General features: G+C 32.6%; 1 protein-coding gene across 1 annotated transcript in view; it reads right to left on the reverse strand.

Annotated features, from left to right (window-relative positions):
- LOC128987830 (paired mesoderm homeobox protein 2B-like) overlaps positions 1 to 25,052 on the reverse strand; it is a 57,988-nt gene that overhangs the window by 11,957 nt on the left and 20,979 nt on the right. Inside the window, exon 3 of the mRNA XM_054408866.1 lies at positions 5,607 to 5,781. Coding sequence (XP_054264841.1) covers positions 5,607 to 5,781 — 175 coding nt within the window. The remainder of the gene's footprint in view (positions 1 to 5,606; positions 5,782 to 25,052) is intronic.

The following is a 25,052-nucleotide window of genomic DNA, read 5'->3' on the forward strand; positions in this document are numbered from 1 at the left end:
ACTATTTCTTCTTCATCAAGGGGTGGTGTCAATGATTGTAGTGTGAGGACACGTTCGACAAAATATTCAGATCGTGAAAGATTACCATTGTTACGATATTTTTCAGATTCCAGTCTTTGTCTGATTCCTCGTTGTGTGTCTTTATTCCAGTATTTGCTTTCGAACATGTTTTGGAAACATTCCCAATTACTTACGTCACGTTTCACTAGGTTAAACCAACGTGCAGCGTGATTTTCTAGGCTATTTTCAATAAGGTCAGTTAAAAATTCAACATCGTCATCGTTTGGATTCTTTTTAAGGAGACTTTTCTTGTAATATTTATATAATTTGGCAATGAACTCTTTAGGGTTATGTCCTCTACCATTGAATTTTGGTAATGTCATATCTGACACGATTCCGGAGTTTCCGTTACATGTAACATAGATATGTTGAGGGGACGATGTTACTTGTTCATGTTTAGTGATATTTTGTTTTATTTTAATAATCTCCTCACTTTGTTTTTGTAGATTCTGTTGGATAGCTGAAATTTCTTGACCTTGATTTTTAATAACGATCAGTGAATTTTGTATTTCATGGTCATTTTGTTTTGATTTTGCTGTTATAAGTTGTTCATGTTCCAACCTGAATTGGTTTATCTGTGAATGAATATCATATTTTTGTTTTTGTATTTCCAAATTCACTTTTTCAAGAGTTTGAGAATTATTTTGGATTATCATGGACTTCATTTTGGATTTTTGTTCTTCTAAGTCTTGGATTAAATTTTCACGTATTTTGGTATCACATTCATATATTTCTGCTTTAAACGTTTCTTTCATTGTAAGGATCTCTTTGGAATGTTGAATCTGAGTTATTTGTATCTGATCCATTTCCTTACGCATGTTTTCTTGGTTGGTTTTAACAGAGGTGATTTTTTCTTCAAGGGAAATCTGGCACTGTTTGATTTCACGCTGAATTTCTGATTTTAAATTATCATTTTGTAATTTTATTTCTGACATTTCAGATTGTATTTCTAATTTTAATGTGTCGTGTTGTGAAATTATTAATGCATTATTCTGTTGAACCATTCGCATTAATTGAAGAATAGAATCATTCATATTTATTTCACTCGCAGCTGTTAGAGGCAGTGATGCGATGTCTGTGACTCCAGTCGTATGTTCATTCGATGTCAGTGTGGTGGCTTTCATAGTGACGTCACTCACATCAGCTGATTTGTCTGTCTGCTGTTGTGACAATTCATCTCCGCCGTTCTTCTTCTCCTCTATGTCAAGTCCTTCTGCTGTGTCCAGTTCTCGTTCCACCATTCCCAGTGTTCCCATTGGCTGGTGTGAATTCGATGCGGATGTCATGGCGGCGTTGTCTTGTGCGTCTGCTGCTGTGTTGTCTGTTGCTGTTCTAGTGATGCTTTGTGTATGAATATTTTCTTGTAGATTGTGTCCTTCGTTGTGCTGTGTATTCATGTCGTTTGATTGTATGTTGTTTACGGTGTTCACAAAATTATCTTGCTTATTAGCATTTGCTAATTCGCCACAATTATCGTCTGGGTCTGATTAACTGTCGGTATTGTAACGCAAATTATTTTCGGCTGCCTTCCACGATAACTTCGGCTTTGGTCGTAAATTGTACCTTTTGTCATCGTCACTCATATTGATTAAATAAATGATTATTCCCTGTGTTGTTGCATATACTTTTTATTTGTGTATTTGAAGGTTTGTTAGTTGTGTGTTAATTTGGTTACTAGGGCCTATCTTAAATTGTGTAGGTTAATCGTAGGTTAGGCCTAGATCAGAATTTTCAATAGCCCACTCGTTGGGACGCCATTTTGCAACCTACTCCTCTTTATTAATGAATTTCAAAATATGAATTTACTTAAATTAGATAATAAAATTACAATGAAGTTACAATAAAATATATTTAGGTTCTATAGCTATTAACAATCTCATTGGGCTAGGCTATGACAGTGAAATATATTTTGGTCTAAGTTTTTGATGGGCTAGGCTAGATAACAATTTGGAGAGCAAATTATCTTAAATCTAGGGGTTGGTTCGTGCCGGGTATGGAATTCTGATAGGCTGATTAACTTAATTTATACAGTACTAATATAGGCTAAATAATATGAGATAGGCTAATAATGAGAATAAAAAAATTTAGGCTATATAAGTTCTTAATTGAAAGTCACTTGAATTTAGTCAATTCACAATGTGGTGTGATGGTGGTTGTAAATTGATGATGAGTTTTTGAAGTGTTAATTAAAGTTGATATTACCAATTTGTTGAATAGTGATTATCTTCTTTCTTTATGTCTCTTTATATTCAATATTTATATGTATTCTGAATGTTAATTTTCAATTTTGGATATTTAAATCACTGGAGACTTGGCTCCCACATCCATCTCTCTCTATATCTTCCACCACAAGCACATTTTCTTCCTTTTCTTTAGCTTTCCTTCCAACAATTACTTCACACCTGGACACTGGACAGTACAAAAGAAATATTTCCTACCTAGACACTATTTAATTTTATAATGGTATTTTTGAATATAGTTTTTCTTCTTCACTAATTTATATTTCATTAAATTTAAATATTATTTTTGAAAATACAGTAATTAATAAATATTAAAAGTAATTTAGCTACAATTCACATATGAGTACATTCATGTTTTATCTCAATGTGGTATTTATATCAAAATAAGTAGGCTGTCATGCCTAAAAAATATTGAAGTAGAAACGTTAATAAATAGTACTAAAATATCTTTGTACCCAAGTTTTTTTTTGCTGTTCCAATTACAAACTGGATCGATTTCTCAACACAGAAGCAATATTTATAAACTTTCAATTAATGATTATCAACAAAACGTAACATAGGATACTAATAATACTAAGTCTTAGACGGTATCCAATTATATAGTAAAACTGCACAAATAATAAGCGGACAAAACCGTTGTTTATAAAATTAAATAAATTCACATATTGAACCTTTGGATATTCAATCCATATACAACCCTCCTCAAAATCGAACCGAATAAAAGGTGATTTATTCAAGTGAACGTCAAATCGGAAAGATTGATACCAGTTTTCCAAGACAAAGTGGCCCGGTCCGGCTGTTCCCTGTCCCATATTTCATCGACGCGGAACGCCGGAACGGACTACTCTCTCGATCATTTTTGCCGGCTATCTGTTGCGCTCCCCCCCCCCCGGTTGACGTTTAATCTAGAAAATTGCTTGGACGATCGTTCTTATCCATTAGCGTCAGATGCGCACATGCGCCCGGCCGGTGCTGCACTCTATGCAGCCGTAATTAACTTTTAAACGCATTAGGTTAAGTGCGGGATCGTCGCAGTAGTTAGACGGATTGGATTCGACTGACATTTGGATGTGGATTGGAGTGAGTTAGTGGTTACAGAGTGTAAATATCGGAGCCAATCTTCCTAAACTCTCCATTCACTAACACACCTACATTCGTCACCATTTCAAACTATTAAAGTACCTAAGAGTACTAAAGTACTTAAAGTATTAAGAATTTACCTGTTTAATCATTTAGCCTTTATTAAATATTTCTGGCTTCATAAGTAGCTTAATCCGTAACAAAGTTTCACAATACTAAACGAACACTAATCTAACATTCATATTGGGGTTGTAAGTAATGTGTAAAACAGTTCCGGGCTGGAGCTAGCGTACTAGGATGTGAAAGAGAGAAGAACAGAAGTGCGACCATATCTCATCAAACAGTGTTGTAATACCAATTTGTAATAAGATGTAGCCTTATAACATTTGCGTTTACAAGAACAAAAAACAACACTCTCTCCTTGAACACAGATTGTCTGTTTGAGATTTTTTGATGTGGTAAATAGATGAAATTAGCTTAATTTTTCACGAGACTACAGGTAAATGAAGACAAACAAAAGGAATAAAAAGATAGTGGTGGGCAATTCTTTTTGATTATAGAACACTCAATTTATAAAATTTACAAAATGATGATCAAAAACAATTGTAAACGTGCAATCCATCTGCCAGATAAGTGTGGCTAAAACAAATAAAAAAACTCAAACTGTTAATTTACATGTTAGAGAAAATATATTTGATTAAAGCAATTAATAAATGTGTTAAACATTTTATTAGTGTTCTGCAAAATATCTAAATTCCCTTGAGTGTTTATATTTTGTAGAAATTCCATTCCCATGTTTAACTGTTTTGCCAATTTTATTATTATACAAGCAACCAATCGAATTACGCTGTGTCCCTCTTTATACCAACTAAGAAATAATGAAAATAGCAATTCAAGGTTAATTATAAATCGCATTTTAAACCCCGACTACCAAAATGTGAAAAAAGTGGACAAATATTATAACGTACTGATATACAGAATATTATAATATAAGCCAGGCGAAAATAGGCAAAATGAGTGCAGAATGCATTTTGCGTAGGGTTAATATATGGCGCGACGCGCCGCACCGTCTACTGTACTTTCCAATATTTTAGATTAAATTAGGAATTATCGTTAAAGAAGTAAATTACACATCTAATTAACTACTCTGACAATTAACTAACTTAATCGTTCATTTTCAACATTGAACGGCTTCTAAATCTATCTGTAACAATTTTTTATGTGCACAGTTTTTTTCCATTTCTTTTTTCTACTTCCTACTTGTAAGCCCATTGACTATTGGATACTGAAGTAGACATCCCATCTATATGGAACAGCTGTCACCATTTTTTTTTTATTTAAAAATAATACAGTTATGTGAGCCAGGCACAGAATGCGCTATGGCATGAAGTTCCATTTTCTACCATATTTGTTGCTGACCAAGTTGATTGGTCGTAACAGTTGCTTAGCTCAACATAAGTCATTCCATTATTCGACAGAAATTAGTGATTTAGATCAGAACAATCTGTCGGTGGCTCACATAAACTACGACGATTTTGATTTTAAAACCGGTGCCAACTTTAACATGGGAATACGTATTCAGCATTTATTACAACCCTTGACAGTGGAGAGCGTAAAGACACAGAAAACATACTACTATTACTACTACTACAGTACTACTATAGTACTATTATAGTACTACTATAGTACTACTAGTGCACCTGTTGCTCGAATTCGTTGCAAATTGTTGCAGGCGTTATTTCAAAACGAATAACAGTCATAATTTTCGATGACTTAAAAAGAGTCAACTCAAAGATCAATAATCAATCACTCCACACCAGTTATCGAAAGTATAAATGAACTGAACTCATTCTGAAAACGAACGTTCACTCCACTCCAGTTATCCAAACTGGAAACGAACGCTCTTATTGTATCTAAGAACAGCTGTAATTATTACAAATATTCCTCTGTTTAAGTAAACATAATCTTTTCTTCATAAGAAATACATGGGGATTTTGATGGCCTGTGGGGCAAAGCCCTAGGACTTTTATTGCAGAAATTGGTGAAAGGGGGCGTCTACACAAAAAATACTTAATTGTGACACATCGTTTGTAAAAATCCGTCCATTATTGACGGAGGAGTAGTGTTTCGTAGAAATCGCCTTCACGTATTATATATAAGGATTATAGTACTACAATAGTACTATTATAGTAGTATGTTTTCTGTAATAAAGGGTGATTTACATACCGGAGCCATTGACAGGTTTGACGTCCTGAGGTGGTGAGTTGGGGGTTGAAGGTTTGAGCTCCTTGACCTTGACCTCCGACTTGACCCCTGGTGACCCTTCACCTTGGGACGACGCCTTTTGCTGCGCCAGCCGCTCCTGCTTCCGGAACTTGGCCCTCCGGTTCTGGAACCACACCTGAAACCGAGGTTTGTATTAGAAAACCTCTAGAAGATGGTGGTAATCTGTACTGGAGAACTAAGTTGAACTTTGGTGTTGGAATCATCTTGATTTCCTCGACAACACACCAGGGAGCATATATTAAGGCAAATATGACTAAGGATTGGTCGAAATGACATCTATGTTAATCAATAATAATCAAATCAATAATCAATCGTTGAGATGGGGACGCCACCTAGGTGCGTATTTTAACCCAAATATGAGTTAAGGATGAGTGTAGAATGGTGTATTTACTTCCACCATGGAATGGTGTGTAGTTCGGCCGCATAGAAAACGACCTGCGCGCTAATGCTAAACCAATGCTAGAGGAGGTCGCTTTCTTAGCGGCCGAACTACTATAGCTTTGTTACTGACTAAGATCAGCGGTTTCATTAGTCAGGATCATTTATTTAAAGCCCAATGATCAGGAACAGCTGGGTCCACTTTCGAACGATCAAAAAGCTACTGGCTTTTCACAGGATCGAACCGGAGACCTTTTGATTAATAGGCGAGCACTATAACCACTCAGCTACCCAGCCAGTTACTGTTACTGACGAACAGCTGATTTCTTTAACCAAAACCACTAAAGCTAAAGGCATTTAGTCTAGTCTAGAAACCGTTAAAAAGCTACTGGAGATATCCCTCGCTCCTTTTAAGGAGTTTGCGTCAGTGATCACTTAAGGATCAAAATGAAAGAACAATGGAAGAATGAGGTCAGACAAAAGGTTTGGATTTAATTGCAGAAGAAGTTATCCTAAATGGCATTGATTAAAGATGGATCTATATAGTTATCATATATCATGAATCAGCTGAAGAATGATTTCGGTTATGTCCATTTCAGATGAAGTTTGAGTTGATGGTTTTTATTGTTAATTTATTGATGTCAAAAACTGTTGAAACCAATAAGATTTATTTATGCACTATGTCCTAAAAAGATTACATATTTATTTAAGACATACAACTTCTACAGACAAAACACTCTAAAACCTCTAAAAGCAACAATGTACAATATTTGAATTCAAATCAGAGATTGGCAAAGTTATGATACTTTTCATTTTTGAAGTTACTGAAAGAAATCTTTGAGAAGTAATGAAATCGCGATATCGCTGTCAGACTCAAGGTTCCAATTTATTATTCCTTCCTAGAAGTTTAATTCAAAGACTTATGAAACGTAACGTCACTGTAGAAATGTGACAGGCGTGAGCTACTTAAACTTCTCATTCTAACGGGAAGTTACATTTAACTTGTCTGTTAAACGTTAAGTTTGATGATTTAATTCATTTCCTTTTTTAATTTTATTTTCAAAGATTTTCACACTTATATACGTAAAAGGAACAATGGAAGAGATGGTTTTATGGTTGAGTTGTGATTTATACAGACCAGTTGAAGTCAATCTCTTGCTGAAAGAAAAGTTAGTTTGAGTCTTATTGAGCATGTATCAATTTCTATTTTACTTTTAGTATCTCATACCAAGATATTATATTGGACGAGGGCATAAATTATGCTATACCATTACCATTTCCAGCTTGGTGTGACAAAAATCCACGTGTGTTAGTATTAGTAGTTACTTATCTATTTTATAATTAGTTAAAAAACACAATTAATTAAAAAATAGAAAAATTGCAAATCCTTTAACAATCGTTGTGGGAATGGAGGGCTTAAATGAAACATCAAAACAGTTTAATATTTTATTAACTTGTTTATATTTAAATAAATTGTTTTTTACCCTGGATAAAAATGTGTACTTTACTTTTCAAACGTGATAATAAAGCAACACAGATTTCAGAATGACGATAATTATCAGTGATATCCTCGATAAATACCCGGGTTTTTTCGTCGCTACTAATGACATCAACGATATGTTGTGATATCCAGATTTATTTATTTATAATGAACTCGACAATGTTTATGTTTGGTGTCAGCGAGCGCAAATTCCCAATCGGCGAAGTTTTTTGCAGAATATAATTATGAGATGTCACATTTGCGGACGAGAACACTAAACACGTATACATATTACATTTTGAGGGTAGTGCGTGCGTTTAAATGTGTTAGGGAATATACTGCTATTTATTATACCTCTAAATTTGGATGCTGCAAGTGGTATTCTAATTATATTCCAAAATCTAAATGATTTGATTCCAGTTTTCGGTTACTGTAGTGCTTTGTTAATGACTAAACGATTTACATATTATTTTTTGGTAAATTTAGCTGTGTACTGTAAAGGTTAATATTTCCTGCGGGATAAAGTTTACAAAGTTAATTTTATTTATCTTTGTTTCACGTGCAAACTTAAATGAAAATCTTAAAGCTAATCAATATAAAATTAATGTATTTCCTATACATTTTCTCCGTCAAAGGAGTATGTAGAATAATTATAAGTAATCTTAATGATCTTAATAAGGACTTGGTTTTTTGAGCGAATTAAACTATTATTCGGTTGTTAAAGATATATCTAGTATGATAAAGGGCTCGTAGATAAAATAATGTTTATAACGAATCGACATAAACAAATTATTAACAAATCAACCTAATAACAGAAAACATACTAGGGTAGTATGTTTTCTGTGCTAATAATCATAAGCTCATTGGAATTAAGTAGAAAATATATGATTATTTTTGTTGTAAGGCAGTTTTCAGTATATTAAAAGTACAAAATCCAATGACGAACTGTACACACACTTATTTATATTGCCCATATTTGAAAACTTTGGACGTACTACAAAAGCCTTTGTAGCGCTTGCAACAACTCATTCATGTAATTATAAATACATATAAAGTAAACATTTTAAAACATACAAAAATACTAGTAAAATTATACAAATATTTTACTAAATTACCCAAATTATACACTACAAGCTATATAAATTCCAACAATCGTGTAAATTATAATAAAACGCCGATGAACGCTAAGCCAGTGGTGAGCCGTGGGTCGTACATTTGCGCGGGTATTTATTTATGTAAAACGAACACCCCCCTCCAAAACCACCCCCGACACCAACACTGCCACCAATTACTGAATTACACTAACTACAGCACTGACAATGACAACTAATCGCTATTTTTGATTTGTCTGTCCGTGTGACGTTTTACACTGTCCCGCCAAATGCTTGTTTATTCGCGCCAAATTTCACTGTTTATTGCTAGCGTTTCCCGCTACAAATAAACAGTGCGTGTTTAAACGGCTGATGAGTTATTTCATTAGTGAGTTTAGTTTTTGCGAAGCCTCGTCAATCGGGAGGTTTTACAGATTTTCGGAATAGGTTCAGTTTGATATTCTGTTTGAATCCAAATATGTATATATAGTATCAATGATTTTTCAAATATTTTTTTGTACATGAATAACTTCTATATCAGTATAGTAATTGTTATTAAATTACCTGAAAGCACAAAAATACGTTAAAAAAACTTTTAATAATATATTTACACTTAAACTGTTTAAATGAATGAAATGAAATGATAATCGTCTTTATTCTTGAGCGTTTTTCATATTACAACATATGTTTTTCAAAACAACTCACGTCGACATATATAATATAAAACAAAGGCAACCTTCCATCTTAAGTTAGGCTAATTAAGTTTAATTAGTTTACTCACAAGACGGTAAATACGTATAAAAGATGGAAAGTGGTGGTCGATTTCGATTGGACACTCCAATCATCATCAGACCCAATAGGTGAAATCGATCATCACGTACAATCTTTTATCTGTATTTACCGTCTTATGAGTAAATAGTATAAGTTATTACAAGTGTTATTTTACTATTTTTTGTGTTTTCAGATATATAATGAGCAAAAATCGTTTATCAAATGATGTTTAAAGATATTTTATCCTTATGGGTCATCCGAAGGGAATTGTTGAATGTTTCTGACATTTGAATACGCGGTTCGATGAGTATGCTACTGCTTATTTTGTGCTATTCTGGAGAAATGGAGAAATCATTTGTTGGAAATCAGATACAAACTGACTTAAAAGTAAACCTTAAAAACCAGTTTAAAATTTTTCATTTTTAACTACTTGCGCTATCTGAAATCAATTCTGTCACCAAAGAAGCTTAAAATATTATACAATTAATTATAATGTATAATTTAAAGGGCTACTAAAAACGATCTTTATAATAAATGTATGTAGAAAAATACAGACGTTAAGAAATCGAAAAATAAACACCAAACTTATTATTGATTTTAATGTAGCTGATAATGACTTTTGTGTAATTTATTTCCTATGAATTGCTTGTTTTTCCTTCAGGTCACTGTGCAATAAATAATAAAATAATAATAAAATGAACACTTAAAATGTATATTCATATTCAATCTAATATTCATAGAACAATTAAAACTATTTATATCAATATGTTTACCAATAATTAGTTATAACAAATTGTTATTTATGTATTTTAATATTATCCAAAACCCACATTTAAAGTAATAAGAGATTGTAAAAGTTTACGTTTTAGACTTGTTGTATAGCATTAAAAGACGTATACAATAATTATTTATCCAACAAGTCTATTATATATCACATAAAAGTGTAGAAATTGTGAAAAAGTTGTCATAAATGAAAATTAGTTTAAAAGATCGTTGAGTGTTTTTACAGTGAATGTGGGAAAATAAAATTACTATCGGAAAGCACCCACTATCTCTGTATGTAAACGACGAGTTCCTAATTAAAATGGAATTTTATTTACATTATTCATCCAGTTTTTGTTTGAATTCGGCAATTAAAACACTACAAACATCCATTGAGTATTGTTTAATAGAATAATGTAGTTTACTTTATGGTTTCAAATTATTTCGTGAGTATTAAAAATTACAGTACACCATCAAAATATTGAAATTTGATTAGATAATAAGCAATTATTCTATGTCACGGATATCTTAGTAAACTTGAACTTAAGTATTAAAAAAATATATGTGCTATAAGCACATATTATATGGAAAAAGGAGTTTTTATTGGCATCATGAATTAATTCTACAGTACTAATTATTTACTGCTTTATATACTACAGTTTCAATTGAATGGTTTATGTGCTATTATAATTTGTTTTGTTTTACTGAAGCAAAACGGTTGTTTTCTTTGAAAGCTTTGCACCGCTGAAATACTATTTTTTTATCTTTAGAGGAAAAAGAATAAGAGTGAAGCACATAGGACATTTTTCCACTTTAAAATTCGTCAGCTGTTTTTTTTCCGACGAAAATAGTCCCGATCAATAAAAACATTATATCGTTATAGTAAACGTGTTATTTAAATAAAATATTCATCCATGCAATCTCGACTAATTGTAATTGCACTTATAAAATTAAAAAAAATAATAATAATTTTAATTGTATTCCCTTATAGTGCTGCGGAGTAATCATAGAACTACAACAAGTAATACATCTTGCATTTGCATAACAAAACAGTAACATATCTTGAAATCAGAAGAGCTTGACGAACAAAATCTTTTATAATGGTAATCAATGTATGCAATTTTCATTTTTGAATTGGTAAAACTTGTTAAGTATGAGGGAAAATCTAATCTGACACACTTATTAAATCTGAGGTCTTATCAAACCACACTAATTTTAATGGCCTCAGCTTCTTCTGTCGATTAACTAAAAGCTCACATCTAATAGAGTTCATTAAACTTATAGTGATGAAATATACTAAATTTTCTTTGTCTCTTATGTCATATAGTTTGTATGATGGGCCACGTTCGGACTTAAACCATTGACCACATGTATAATGAGGGTCATAAGACAGGTTCCATCATACAGACTATATTAAATGAGAAGGGAATATTGAGAGTTTTGCTTCACTTTCCACGTAACTATTTTAAAGACATTCTTTGGGATAAGAAAAAGAAATATACATATCTGTTAAACCGTGTAGTCGGGAAGGGAAGTGAGTAAGCCATTCGCTTCGTTAGCTATTTCTTGTCCCTGGATAGCTTGAGTGACATTGGGTATATTCGATTGCAACTTTGTCCGAGCTGGGTTTAAACAAAACTTAATCCATGAGCATTTCCGAAATTTACTTTCTTATAGTGCGTTGTTTTAAATTTGTAACACAAATTTCTATATTACTAATGCAAGGCTGTTTTTTTAGTCATGGGCAATTCATATTCAATTTAAAGATTGTTGATCACCTTAGTGTTATCTCTGGTCATACAAAATATGCCATATTTATTTTTTTAACTTGATCGTAGGGATACAACACAATGATGTTTCATGTGTCCATCTGTGAAATGTAAAAGATGCATCTCTAAAAATCTGTATTAGAAACTCTCTTCGGTCAAAATCAAATGAGTGGTGTAATTTTCATTAAGTATTACCTTAAAAAAAATTAAAATAAATCAAATTGTTCATCAATCTATAAGGAGTTGGTAAATACAGGTTAAATATAGTTCCTTTATTTATTACAGTGAACAAATTATCTCTTTTTTATCATAAACCAAACCTAATATTATTCACAACAAAATTGTAATTCGCCGAATATTTTTGTCACAAACTCTTCAATACATTACGACAAAGATAGTTTAAGAGAGTGCATTTAAAGAAAATATTAGGGAAGGATTGGTGTAACAAGATGAAATCTTTGTTACCGACTAATAACAGCTGTTTATTTAACCAGATCAATTAATCAAGGACAGCTGGGCCCGATTCCGAACTTTCAAAAAGCTATTGACCTTTTTTCAAGTTCTAACTACGATGATGGGCGAAGACTTTATCTACTCTCATATTTTCAAATGTCGTAATGCTCATCATAAATCTATGACCTACGAATTGAAACATCTAAGTTAATCGCACCAAGGCACCATCGCAGATGTCCTGACAAACATTTAAAACCCGCTTTGACAGGGGCGAGTCGATAAACATAAATTACAAGTTAATAAAAGCCGGATAAAAGGGGAGGCTGGCACAATAATAGAGACGTTTAACCACTGCACAATACCGTGTGTGTGTGTGTGTGCGTGTGTGTGTGTGTGTTTGTCGGGTCCAATAGCCAGCAAGGACATGCACGAGTGTGTGTATGAGGCACAGGTGGCACGTTTCGCGCCATTTACCCCCTCCCTTCCCGCCAAAACCAGATGCTCCTCTCTCTGCTAATGGTAAGATGACTCTTGTAATTATTACAACGTTTTTTCCCCGCGTAAAAAACATGTGACAAGTGTTAACATGGTGGGGTGCCTTTTTGGAGGGGAATGACATTGACATTTTTATGCTATCTTTGTATTCATGAGTTAATAATTTTGTACGTTGATATTTAAAGTACTTTATGGAAATTGTATCTTTACTTATGTTTTCAACGGGAAATGTAAGTAATATTTTTAAAATAAGTCTTTTCAAGCTATACAGTAGAAAGCATCTAGTATTTAACATTGTTTGAAAAATGTTAACCACAGATAAAGTACCACTTACTTGTACACTATTTGATCAAATAGATTCGTTCTATATTTTATTTGATTTGTTTCAACCAGCTGTGTTTTGGTTTCAGAAAATAAAATGATAACATTGTCATTTTAAAATCTTTTCCATGGAAGACATTTTATTGGATAATTTTCTCACATGAAGTTACTGAAAAACTAATGTGATTTCCTGCTAAACTATACATCTCTGATTATAAATACAGTATAATTATTTCTTTAACTACTTTGATTCAAATCCTACTCAATATCACGACCCTATTCAAAACATTACCTCTACCAAGAATCAAAGACTCACATTTACACTCTAACATCCAAATTTCCCTGTTTAATATTACTGGTATGTCACCAAGTTGCGACACTACCCAGGCGGTTGGGGCGGTTGTCGTTGGCGGGAACTTGTGCTAATCATGCGATAATATTTTGCCGGGAGACACTCGAGATATTAAATCAATATTCACCCTCTGAACTCCCCCACGTTTCATCCCCAGTTAACTTTCGTCCTGAGTCAGGGTGAAAAGAGTAAGAATCGACTGGAAATATGTCTCAGAACTGGTAGATCGCCAAAGAGGTGATTTCTCGTTTCCGAAATCTTTCGAATTTACTAGAGTGTTAATTAAATTTATCGGACTTTCAGAGTTTGAGAAATGTTATTTTCTCATTTCCCAATTAATAGAAAGGGTTCTAAATCTGTTTGTTTTGATTGTGTTTTAAGGAGAGTAGGTTGTTGATGTTGTTATTACAACTATGATTACTGTTGTGCTAACTTCTGATAGGAATAGAAAAGTTTCAATTTCGTTTGTTTAAAATGCACATTGGTGAACTAGAGATGAGTTTGTTTAGATTTTTTATTTAAAAAATGTAATGTCATTGGTTTGGATATAAATTATTGATACGAAATGAACAATTTTAATTGTTTATGTTAACTACACCTTGTTGCATGAGCTTATCGAGTTATACGATGAAATTTACATTTGATCTTTTAGTTTTTCACACTATAGTCCTATTTGATAAAAAAATAAATCTAGTTTACTGTAATATGACCTTTAATTGTGGCATGACTAAAAGATTATACTTATGCAGATAAATTGTATTTTTTACAGCACACTCCGTCGTTTAAATGGATATTATCACTGCCTAAACTTAAAATGGAATACTTAATTTATGGAAATATATAAACTATACACGGTGTACAATTAACAATATTCTATATTGAGATGTTCATTAAGTACAGTACACTTGCCATAATATATTTAAATGCAATTAAGTACATGTGTGCCCATAATAATATGTATGGCAAATCTTAGAAAATGTATAATAATGTATTAACTTTAGTCAGACTTGCTAAAATCGTAAAAAAGTCCCACACAAATTTTGTAAAAACAACTGGCAGGGAAAGAGATATTAAAAATATGAAAACGAATCCTTTTGTTTTCACTAATCCCCTAAATCACTGTTGACAACTTACAACAAACAAGCTCGTTTTTGAGTGTCAAACGCGTCGATGTAATCGTATTAGCTAAAAATGCAACGCTTGTTGTTTATATAGTATGTAACATGTAGCGAGCGTTTCAGCGCTGTGCAGTTGGCCATCCTGACGTGATTAGACTTCCGTTCACTCAACCGGAAGTGCAAAGTGAATCATTGATTTCCGCTCGATTAATCGGCGCCCTTTTCGCTCACATCTGGCTGGTCGTGTTCTTCTTCCTCTTTTGGTGACGAGAATAGATAGTGTTAATCTACAACAAATGTACCAGGACTATTTATTTTCATAATGTCTGAGGGTAGTAGTTAGCCCTACGTTGAATTTATACACTAAAGAAAACAATGTGTTTACAGTTTGCCAAGTACAATTAAACTGCAAAAAATTAAACTACGGTTTATGTGGTTTGACCTGAATTAATTCTTTTGTAAACAACCCAGTGGAAAATCGTCAAATTTATATTTTTGAAATTAATCTTTATTTTTTGGCCTTTATTGTAGGGGATGAAATCCAAAAAATATAAATACTGTAAATATTTTAGCCTTGAAATTAAATTGAACGAAAATGTGAATGTAAGACAGACAAACATCGGTATCGCAAGGTTCTTCATTTAAATTTGTCTTTTTTCAGTCAAATAAAATATCAAAATGAACAAAAAACTTTTTATTCGTCTAATTCAAACGATTCTTATTTTATTATATTTCATCCATATTTCAAAGTATGATTTTTCGAATGACACAAATTGAAATGTAAAACGGTATACAAAGTAAAATAATGGCACCTTTACGCACTTATAACTTGTCAACAAAGAAAAATAATAGACATTAAAACTCCAGTTCTCCAGTAAAAATATTTTAACTCATAAATTAAATAGATAATGATAAATATTTGAGTCCATCAAACCAAAATAGCCTTAAATTTTTTCTATTTCTGGTAATAAGGTGGTGTTTCTTTTTAACTGAAAACCATTGCATTTCTAAACATGCTTACATAGTATAGTGCTCATGCTCAGGAAATACAAGATAATATAAAAGTAAATCAAAATGACACAAAAGAAGGTGGTCAAACCTGTATTTTGCAATAAAATACATTACTGTGGTATTTGACTAATTAAAAAGGTCCTAAATCAATATAACAAAATATTACAGAACATTTAGATTTAATAATAAATTGAACAAATATGTTAATACAAATACCTCTATCTAAAAATACCAAACCAAGAACACGAACATACATAACCCCTATATTCTAAAAATTAAAAGCTGATCGATTAAAAAACTGTATTTATAAATAAAATATGGATAAAAGTTGAGTATTCTTTCCAACTTTTGGAAACTTGATATCTTTAGTCTCCACAAACCAAATAGAAACATGGAAATTTAATTTATTTCTTACATACGTGACGCAGCTATATATTAGCCTAGGCTAATGATCTAATTAGTACGTAATTATTACCGAGATCCGCAACGGCTGAATTAGTAATTCGCTAATTATTACCAGTTAATTATCTCAAACAATATAAACCAGAGTGTTACTGGTTATTATCGACAACCTGACAAAGCTTGTTAGGTTTCTAAGTGTGGAGAATTCCGAACAAATTGATTCTTTAAGATAATTATTGTTCTTTGACAATTGTAGTTTTGTTTTTGATTGCAGACACTATTAAAGTTTTGGACATTATTAAAAACACATATGTTATGTGGAGAACTTCGGTTCGACAAAACTCGGGTTAAATCTTGACAATAATAATTTGGAGTATTGTGATAATTCCGTAACCTTGCGGGTGGGAATCCATTCTAAACTATATAGTTAATAATACTTCCATTCATTATATATATAAATTAAAGTTGCAGTTATATTTTGTGTTATTTTGCTGTGTATTTATTATCCCGTTGACTCTTAATTTTTATCAAGTAATTTTTGACAGTTTTAAAGTGTTAACTCGGAAGATGCCTCAATTAGACAAAATGAGCATCAATGACTACCAAACAACAACACCAAGGCACAATACCTACAGTAACAAATATAAAAAGGTAACCACATTTTTCAGGTAAGTTAGCTGAGCTATATTCTTTTGAAAACAGTTATATAATAAGCCATGGATTTAATTCGCGACAAGAATAAATTTGCCCAGAGAGCATAAATTATTTTATTTTCTGGTAATTTAATCGAAAACTCAATAAACCTAATTAACTTTTGTCATACTGTATTTCTAAAATGGTAATATTTGTATATTTACATTCCTACGACATCGTCAAAATATGCTGCCATCACTTACAGAGAACTTTCACTATATTTTAGAGTTTCCTCTAATTAAAGCCACAATTTAATTATTAATTTTCTGTACACAAAACGTTCTTTTTCAAAAACCTAATAATTTTTACTTTCTACCTGTACTACCTGTACATAGTGTATGGTTTTGTGAAAAATTCGAGTTTATTTTCAAGCTACAGACCACACCTGTATCTCTTTTTGGTGAAATTTGGTATGTAGTTACTTATCATGGTATCTTCAGGCTTTTTATTTTTTTGTAAATCTAGATTTATAACTGTGATTTGCCTATAAACGTCCATAAAATGACAAAAAATCGAAATTTCACAAAAACTGCTTTAACTACTTTGAATAAAATGTAGTACGTTATAGCGTTGACTACAGTCAATGGTTACAGTCCTTTTAATTCTAAACCAGATGGTACAACCTCCAACTCTGTAAACAATACGGCTCAAAAGTAATTAAATCTTTTGTGCTTTCCCCCATAAAATATCATACTGTAGTTACTCCAACCGCTTACCCAAGATAAGGGTTTTTGACAAGCGAATGGGAAATGGTTGTCAGAATACGGATATAGTTTGGTTCATGTTAGAACGGGAGAATCTACAGCTGAGGCTCTGAACATAGGTTGTAATCATATAAAAACATTTAAGCCATTTCTACCACGCACCTCTTTAACTCTAGATCAAAACTAAACCTAAAAAAATCCTGCAAGGTGTTTAATGTTTAAACACCCTAACAAAGCCAAACGCGTCCACACCAAAGACAGCTGAATCTAAGTCGTATTGTTCGCTAAATAGAGGGGTAAATAGATGATAAACAGTGTGTAACCGGGGGGCAGGGGATGGCCCCACTGCACTTGTTTGTAATGAATATTAAATTATATCCGAACTGGTAGTTCGTCACTGTGTGTTTTTGTACTTAGGCGATTGAGGGGGGATGCCCAAATGTTCTTGGGGTTCGTCCCCCGCGTGGCGGTCGAGGGTGATGTTTCACGGGGCGAAAAGTGAAAAGAATGTGCGTAAGTGTCAAGTCGATCGTTTAAGGGATGGTAGAGTGTTTGTAAATGATCTGCTGTTGTTCATATTTGTTTACAATTTTATAACTATCTTCACCAGTGTTTTTAACGGGATGAGGCATAGCGTCCTTTGATAAAAGGTTGGTTTGGCAACGTCGCACCGGCCTAATATCACGGTAATAGCAGTAATAACAAACGTTTAAACATAAACATTGCGCAGACGCTCCATGAAGAATCAGCTGTTTCGGTAGGCCTGGTCTGCGGCGTTGCCACTTTTGTCTCGCCAAGGCCTTGTATTAGAGAAGGCTATGGATGAGGACGCAGGAAAAACAATGTGATTTCGTTTTAACCCATAGAATGAATAAATGAATTAATTAATAAGCGATGTAAACAAATATCCCGTATTGCTAATATTACGACAACAAATGGCCACTTCTATGAGAAAAATTCAAACATAATGTAGAGTGTGGCAAGATTTTGCATGGCTGTAGTACTGTGTTTACGGCGGCAAAAGATTTATTTTAACATGAACTAATTAAAATATATGCATGGTTCGTTTATATAATGAGATCAATAATTCTGTATTTTTTCCCATGAGACTTGTTTTTAAGCCAACTACTTATGACTTTTAACCAAAAGAAAACTCTTTTCCTTTCACTTCACCCCTTTAGCGAATGTCATAGTTTTAATGAGAATTGAAAAGGAGGTACTAAACCAATAGATTAGTCAGTACAGACAAGATTTTTGAGTTTCTCAAACAAGAAATAGTGTCACGTTTTTTTGGACGTCAATATGGCTACCAAAACAATACTTATTATCTAATATACTGTCTATAGGGGAGCTAGCCTAGTGATGGAACGCGGGACTTCTGTCACCAAGTTCCTGGGTTCGAATCCCGACAGTCACCAAAGGTATTCCTCTTTAACAAGAGTTAGTTTTTTGTAGTCAATATGGCTATCCCAACATAGCTTACTCTCTAATATACTGTCTACAGGGGAGCTGGCCTAGTGATAGAACACGGGACTTCTGTCACCGAGTTCCTGGGTTCGAATCCCGACAGTCACCAAAGGTATTCCTCTTTAACAAGAGTTAGTTTTTTGTAGTCAACATGGCTATCCCATCTTCTTACTATCTACAACCTAACAGTTTATCAAACACACCAACAATTTAAAGCTCGGCAACCAATCCAGATGCCATCTCCAATTATCGCAAGTGGACTACTATCTCATCACCATCAGCGATCGACAGAGTTGTAGCTGCTAGATGACTCTGAGTGGGGGTGGAGGGGGGAAGTCTCTGGCCACACTCATCAGCTGATTGGAGTCATCAATGTTGCTTCTGACAGTGATGCCACAACACTTTCGTTGAATTACCCTCCCCATAAACTCCACTCTTGCACCTCTCAATTTTTGAAATTCGCCAATTTTTGGGGGAATTTTCCAAGAAGAGGGAAACATTATTTTTTGTATATTGCAGTAATATTAAGGTTGTAAACTCAAAAAGGAATTTAATGTGAATTATTTAGTGTAAGTTTTTAAATTGTTGAACATTAAATTTTGAATATTAGATTAATAAAGATGCTGTGAACATATACTGTAAAAGAAGCTATACCACAACACTTTTGCTCAAAGACCCACTGTTGCACCTCCAAATTTTATAAACGTTTTCTCAACTATTTTAAATGTGTTTTGTTTTATTGGAATTATTTATTAGGTTTTAAGATCGAAAAATAACCTGATATATTGAATTTTGTTAAGTTTTTAAGCTTTTACAAATTTTGAATATCGGGTGATAATAAATATAGAAAAAGGATCTGATGGAATGCATTTAATTGAATGTTTTGAATCTATATAGGTTGGACACAAAAACTTTTAAGCATTTGTATAATAATAGGAATTTAAGATCGAAGAAGAACCATACCGCCTTAATTCAGTTTAAAGTTTAAGAAACTAACCTGGAAATCGTCTTGAGTTAATATGGATGACAAATCTTAAATGAGTATATCATAATCTTTACTTAAAGGAAATTATATAAAAAATGTGAATTCGATGCCATAATTCACTGTTATATAATTTGATTTTCAAACTATTGTAAACAAATGTGCCCATTATCTTTGTATTTTAAAGATTGTTATAGTTTACAAACAGTTACCTATTCAGTCAGTTAATAAATTAGGTTTATTCTATTATAAAACTTAAACTGAATACAACTTTAACATGCGAATTAAAGATTTGTTTTATGATAGTGTGTTTGTATACAATATGTTTGTATTCAAACCAGGGTTTGGACCGTTCCCTTTCAAAACGTAAAAAACTCCACAGGCGTAGAAACAAAAAAATAAAAAGATAAATATAAAAATAGTTAATGTACTCGCAACGCCGTTCTATTTTGATAGGCAAAACGATTGCTGTAACTAAATTGCATACCTGCGCCTGAATACAGTTGTTGAGATCAAAAATAGTGCTAGAGCCAAGGGATTCTTAATCCCATAGTAAATTAAGCATGGTTTATGAGTTATCTATGCCAGTAAATGTATAGGAAGATTAGATACTTAATATTATTTGAAAGACATTACAAAATGTGTTATATTTTTTGTTTTAACAACGGAATGGCCGATACATATTACTATACACAAATTTATTATGTTGGCTCTAACTATACGTTTTATGTTTTACACGCTTATGTGGCTTTGAATAATTTATTGTATGCCCAACTACGTATGGATTTAGATTATAATTTTTTCAAACCCTTTGTATAATTATTGTATCTTATCAATAAAATCATCAATACAGATAAAGTACACAATACAGAGAGTAATCACCAATACAAATCATTTGGAAAACAAGTAAAGTGCTTAACTGATCAGTCTATTTTGATAGATAATTTTGAAATTATTTTAATAATAATAATGGAGATCATTAAAACACAATAGTGATTTTTATCTAAAAGAAACTAATCCAAAATGGTCTCAGTAATCCGAATGAATTTAGAATGGAAACGTTAAATCATAGAACATCACAATATGTTCACTCAGTTATATCAATCTTCAGTATACAGTTTATAACGATATATACTATAGCATTTACATTCAACCGAACGAGACACAAACATTTTATTTCACGTAAGAATGGACTGAAAACCCTACCTTAGGGAATCAGAATGTAAACGCTTTAAGGGAGCGGAGTTAAATATTTAGCTAGACAGACCCAAATCAGATTAGAGCGAGCAGGTGGACTGAGAAAGTAGGCTTTGTTTATCCTTTGGTAATTATTCAACAGAATACTACGTAAGAAAACGTTTTTGAAAAACATCGCCGTTTTGAATTTTGTTTTAAAAGGTTGGTAACAGTAGGGATCACTTTATTAAATTGAGCGAGGTAATGAGAAAATTATTTGGGTGAACTATTATAACCTGACCATAATATTAATTACAAATCAGGTAGAATTAAATTGTGTCAAACATAATAATAATTAAGTAAATTAAAAGTAAAAGCTAATGTAATTTTCCATAATTATTTAGTTGACATACGTATCATTAGAATATTATATTTCAAATAAAAATATTAGCAGACATGACATAACAATATTTAAAGCATTTATTTTTTTAAGACACACCAACCGAATAGAAAATATCAAATATGCTATTTTGAATTTTATCATCCTTACATATAAACTAAATTCAACTTATGGTATATTCAAATTGGTATTTATAAGCATTTATATGTTTACTCTTAATTTTAAAGCTTTTAAACTATTTCTACAACATAATAAATATATAGATTTTAATCCGAAAGTGAAATACACACTTTAAATTTATATACTCCAATAAAAGATACATCGGTACCCAAGCGTAACCTAAAATTACGAGTAGATACACATTAAAACTTATATTTTAAATTATGTCAAGTCTACTTGCAGTGTCCAAAGTCAATGATCGTATGAATCTATAATTTCTCTGTAAGCTATGCATTCCAAATGAGAGTAGCTGTGTGAACAGTTCTCAAAACATTGACTGATATTATCAGCTGTTTGTTGCATTGTTGTCATTTAGGTCTTTATTGCATTGAAGTCTGCAATGTAATATGTAAAGGCAAAGGAAACATGATAATTTTTATTTTAAATCATTTTTTACAGATTTATCATTTAAATTTTGTTCAAGGATACGTCGTTCAAACTTTACCAATCGAGTCGTGTGCTTTTGATTTGTCTTGTCTCATTCTTAAGAAGGTCTAAAGCGTCCTTTGATATGTGTGTCCTTGGTTACTCTAGAGTTAATATATGCAGTCCATTTAGTTTATTTTGGGTTATATAAATAGAGGGGTTTAAGAAGTAGCTTTAATTGGTTGCAATAGTTTTAAATTTAGTAGCTTTTACAGTAAACGTTAAAATTTTTCAGATACAGGATGTTTTTTAAACGCAGCCCAAATTTCAAGTACCGAAAGACCTGAAGGACAAATTAGGTTATTGTAGCAAACTATGTTTCTTTTACTTTATTGTCAATCAGCTGATTTGCATTGTTGCCAGCACGGTTTAGTGTTATTAGGAACTTCGTTGTGAATAAGACCCTACATTGTGTTTTTACAAACTAAACTTGTATCGCAGGTCAACTTATATTGTTTTCTACAGATACGGTTTCCTAAAATTTTAACAGGTCTATAAATAATGTAATTTATTTGTTAGATACCCGAATCACATTTCATCATTAATTTGAAACCTTTCTTAGCATAAAACTCATGATTTTACTTTTAATTTATTGATCCACAATAGATTCTCTTTGACCTTATGAAAACACCATAACCATGTTTTATTCGCAACAAATTCCCAAGTACACTTAACTGGGTAGACATCAATGCAACAATGCATATCAGCTGATCGACAGTGAAGTAAGAAAAACAGGGTTACCAAATCTCGGCATTTGTAATTTTGGTTGCGTTTAGAAAAAACACCATGTACCATTCAAAAACCTTGGAACAGTCTTTAGCTCAGAAAAAATTATAAACCTGTTAAGGATTATGTCATTATTGTAAAAGATATTTTTGAATCGTTTGTTGACATTAAAAATATATTTTTGACGAAAAATATCTTCCTTTCCAGTATATTTGAATATTTTAAAATGAAATGCGAATGGCATAGAACTTGAAGTAAGCTTGATACAACATTACAATTGTTGAGATTAGGATCATTCTATTTATGACGTACACCACTGACTAAAACAAGTAATGTACACATAATTTCAGTTCACTATCGAAAAATCTCTTGCAAAGGCCTCAAATTAATGCATTCTCGCATTGAAAAATAAAAGGACGAAGTTGTTACTCGCTGGAATGATGCAATTCCTGACAGATGGCCTGACGTGACGTATTTACCAAACGGGGAGTGTTAATCCCAAATGTTATCTTTACACTTTGTTTACTGCAGGGGAGCTTGTTGTCTTTGGCGGATTAAAACACTTGCGTCGTCGGCAAAACAGGCGCTCGATAATCGATTCTGTCTTATCGATATTGTGAATTAAAATTTGTCTTAAGGAGTGTAAAAAGAGAATTGAATTTGTCTTTTGTTTGCCTAGGAGAATGAATTGTAACTTTTAATTTTGTTTTGAAACATCAATTGGTTAGTAAATAATGTTTCTGGAAGAAAAGTACGGTAACGTTGAAATTTAACTGCGGTTTATAAAAATGATTAATTTGTGTCACTAAAAACAAACGGTTAATCTAGGTTAGGTTAGGGTAGCTTTGTAAGAAATATAGGTAATTAATCGTTTATGATTTTTAGTGATACGAGTCGAAAAGAGGTAAATTATTTTTTTTACTAAATAGAATGGTAGCTTATTTATGAGTGATTTAAAAACTAAAATTAGAGTACTAGCTACGACTATTATCATTAGATTTTGGCCAGTGACATAATTTGTTTACGTTTATGATCCATACCGTTTACATTCAAATATGCGTGGGAGTTAGCGTCTCGTGTTTCGGTACGAGAAGGACCCAAAAATATATGTTTGAACCACTTCCCCAAGCGTTTGTAATTCCTTAATAAAATTCTACTACCATAGACTCTAACTCCCCAACAGACAAGAGACGTTTTAAACCATAAATTTCTAATACAAAAATGTATTTATAACAATCCTAGCAGGACATCCAATCAGATCGGTTCAAACCCAATATCACTAATGATTATCCAATAAAAGAGCACAGCATCCCCGCGGCGGGGGGGGGGGGGGAGTTATGTTGTGGGACAGGGGAGTCCCGGGGGGAATCAGAGCCGGTCTGCCTCATTACCCGGGGGTCCGGGGGGGGGGTGGCGAGGGGGGGGAAGGGGGGACAGAGCAGACATTTGTCCGAGAAGAAAAACCACCCACCTGGAGCACATGAAACTTTTATGTCCTCTAAATTTGTCTTTTTTCCTTATTGGGTTGTTTTTGTAAAACGCTGTACTTTGGGTTTTAGGTAAGGGTGTTTGGGGTTAAAGTTATATCATAGACTTTCCCACTTTTTTAGGTTATTTTTGTACTTAGGGTTTTAGGTAAGGGTGTTTAGGGTTGGAAATTATATCATTGACTTTTCCACTCTTTTAGGTTATTTTTGTGAATCGTTGTACTCAGGGGGTTTTAGGTGGAAGGGATATTTATAGTTGAAAATGATATAATTTACCTTGAATAGTGTTAGCTCAGTCGATAATGGTTTACGTTGGAGCAAATTAGAGACAATTAAGACTATATTTTATACTAATCGGTAGTAATTAACTAGATATTAATTTCTCCAAAAGTCCCCAAAAATACGGTAATGTTTAGACTGCCAATGTCACTTTTGTCTTTTATTGTTTTTAGGATTGGTGTTGCGTATGGTGCCTTAACTGTTGTCTATAATTGGTTATTTTTATTTGGGGAACACTTTAAAAAGATTAAATCCTGAGACACAAATTAGAATAGCTTTCCCTCGCCAAATGGAAAGAATATATCCTAAAATTGGCTTCAGCTTTCCCATATACAATAAATCTATAAGGGAATATGTTTAATCAATGACAATATCCAGTAATAATATGTACTTGCTGTTACTACTGCAATGTCTTTAGCGACAT

This window comes from Macrosteles quadrilineatus, unplaced genomic scaffold (genome assembly GCF_028750875.1).
Source record: "Macrosteles quadrilineatus isolate MER2022 unplaced genomic scaffold, UCM_ALF_1.0 Scaffold_2__2_contigs__length_208266976, whole genome shotgun sequence".
Taxonomy (NCBI): Eukaryota; Metazoa; Arthropoda; class Insecta; order Hemiptera; family Cicadellidae; genus Macrosteles; species Macrosteles quadrilineatus.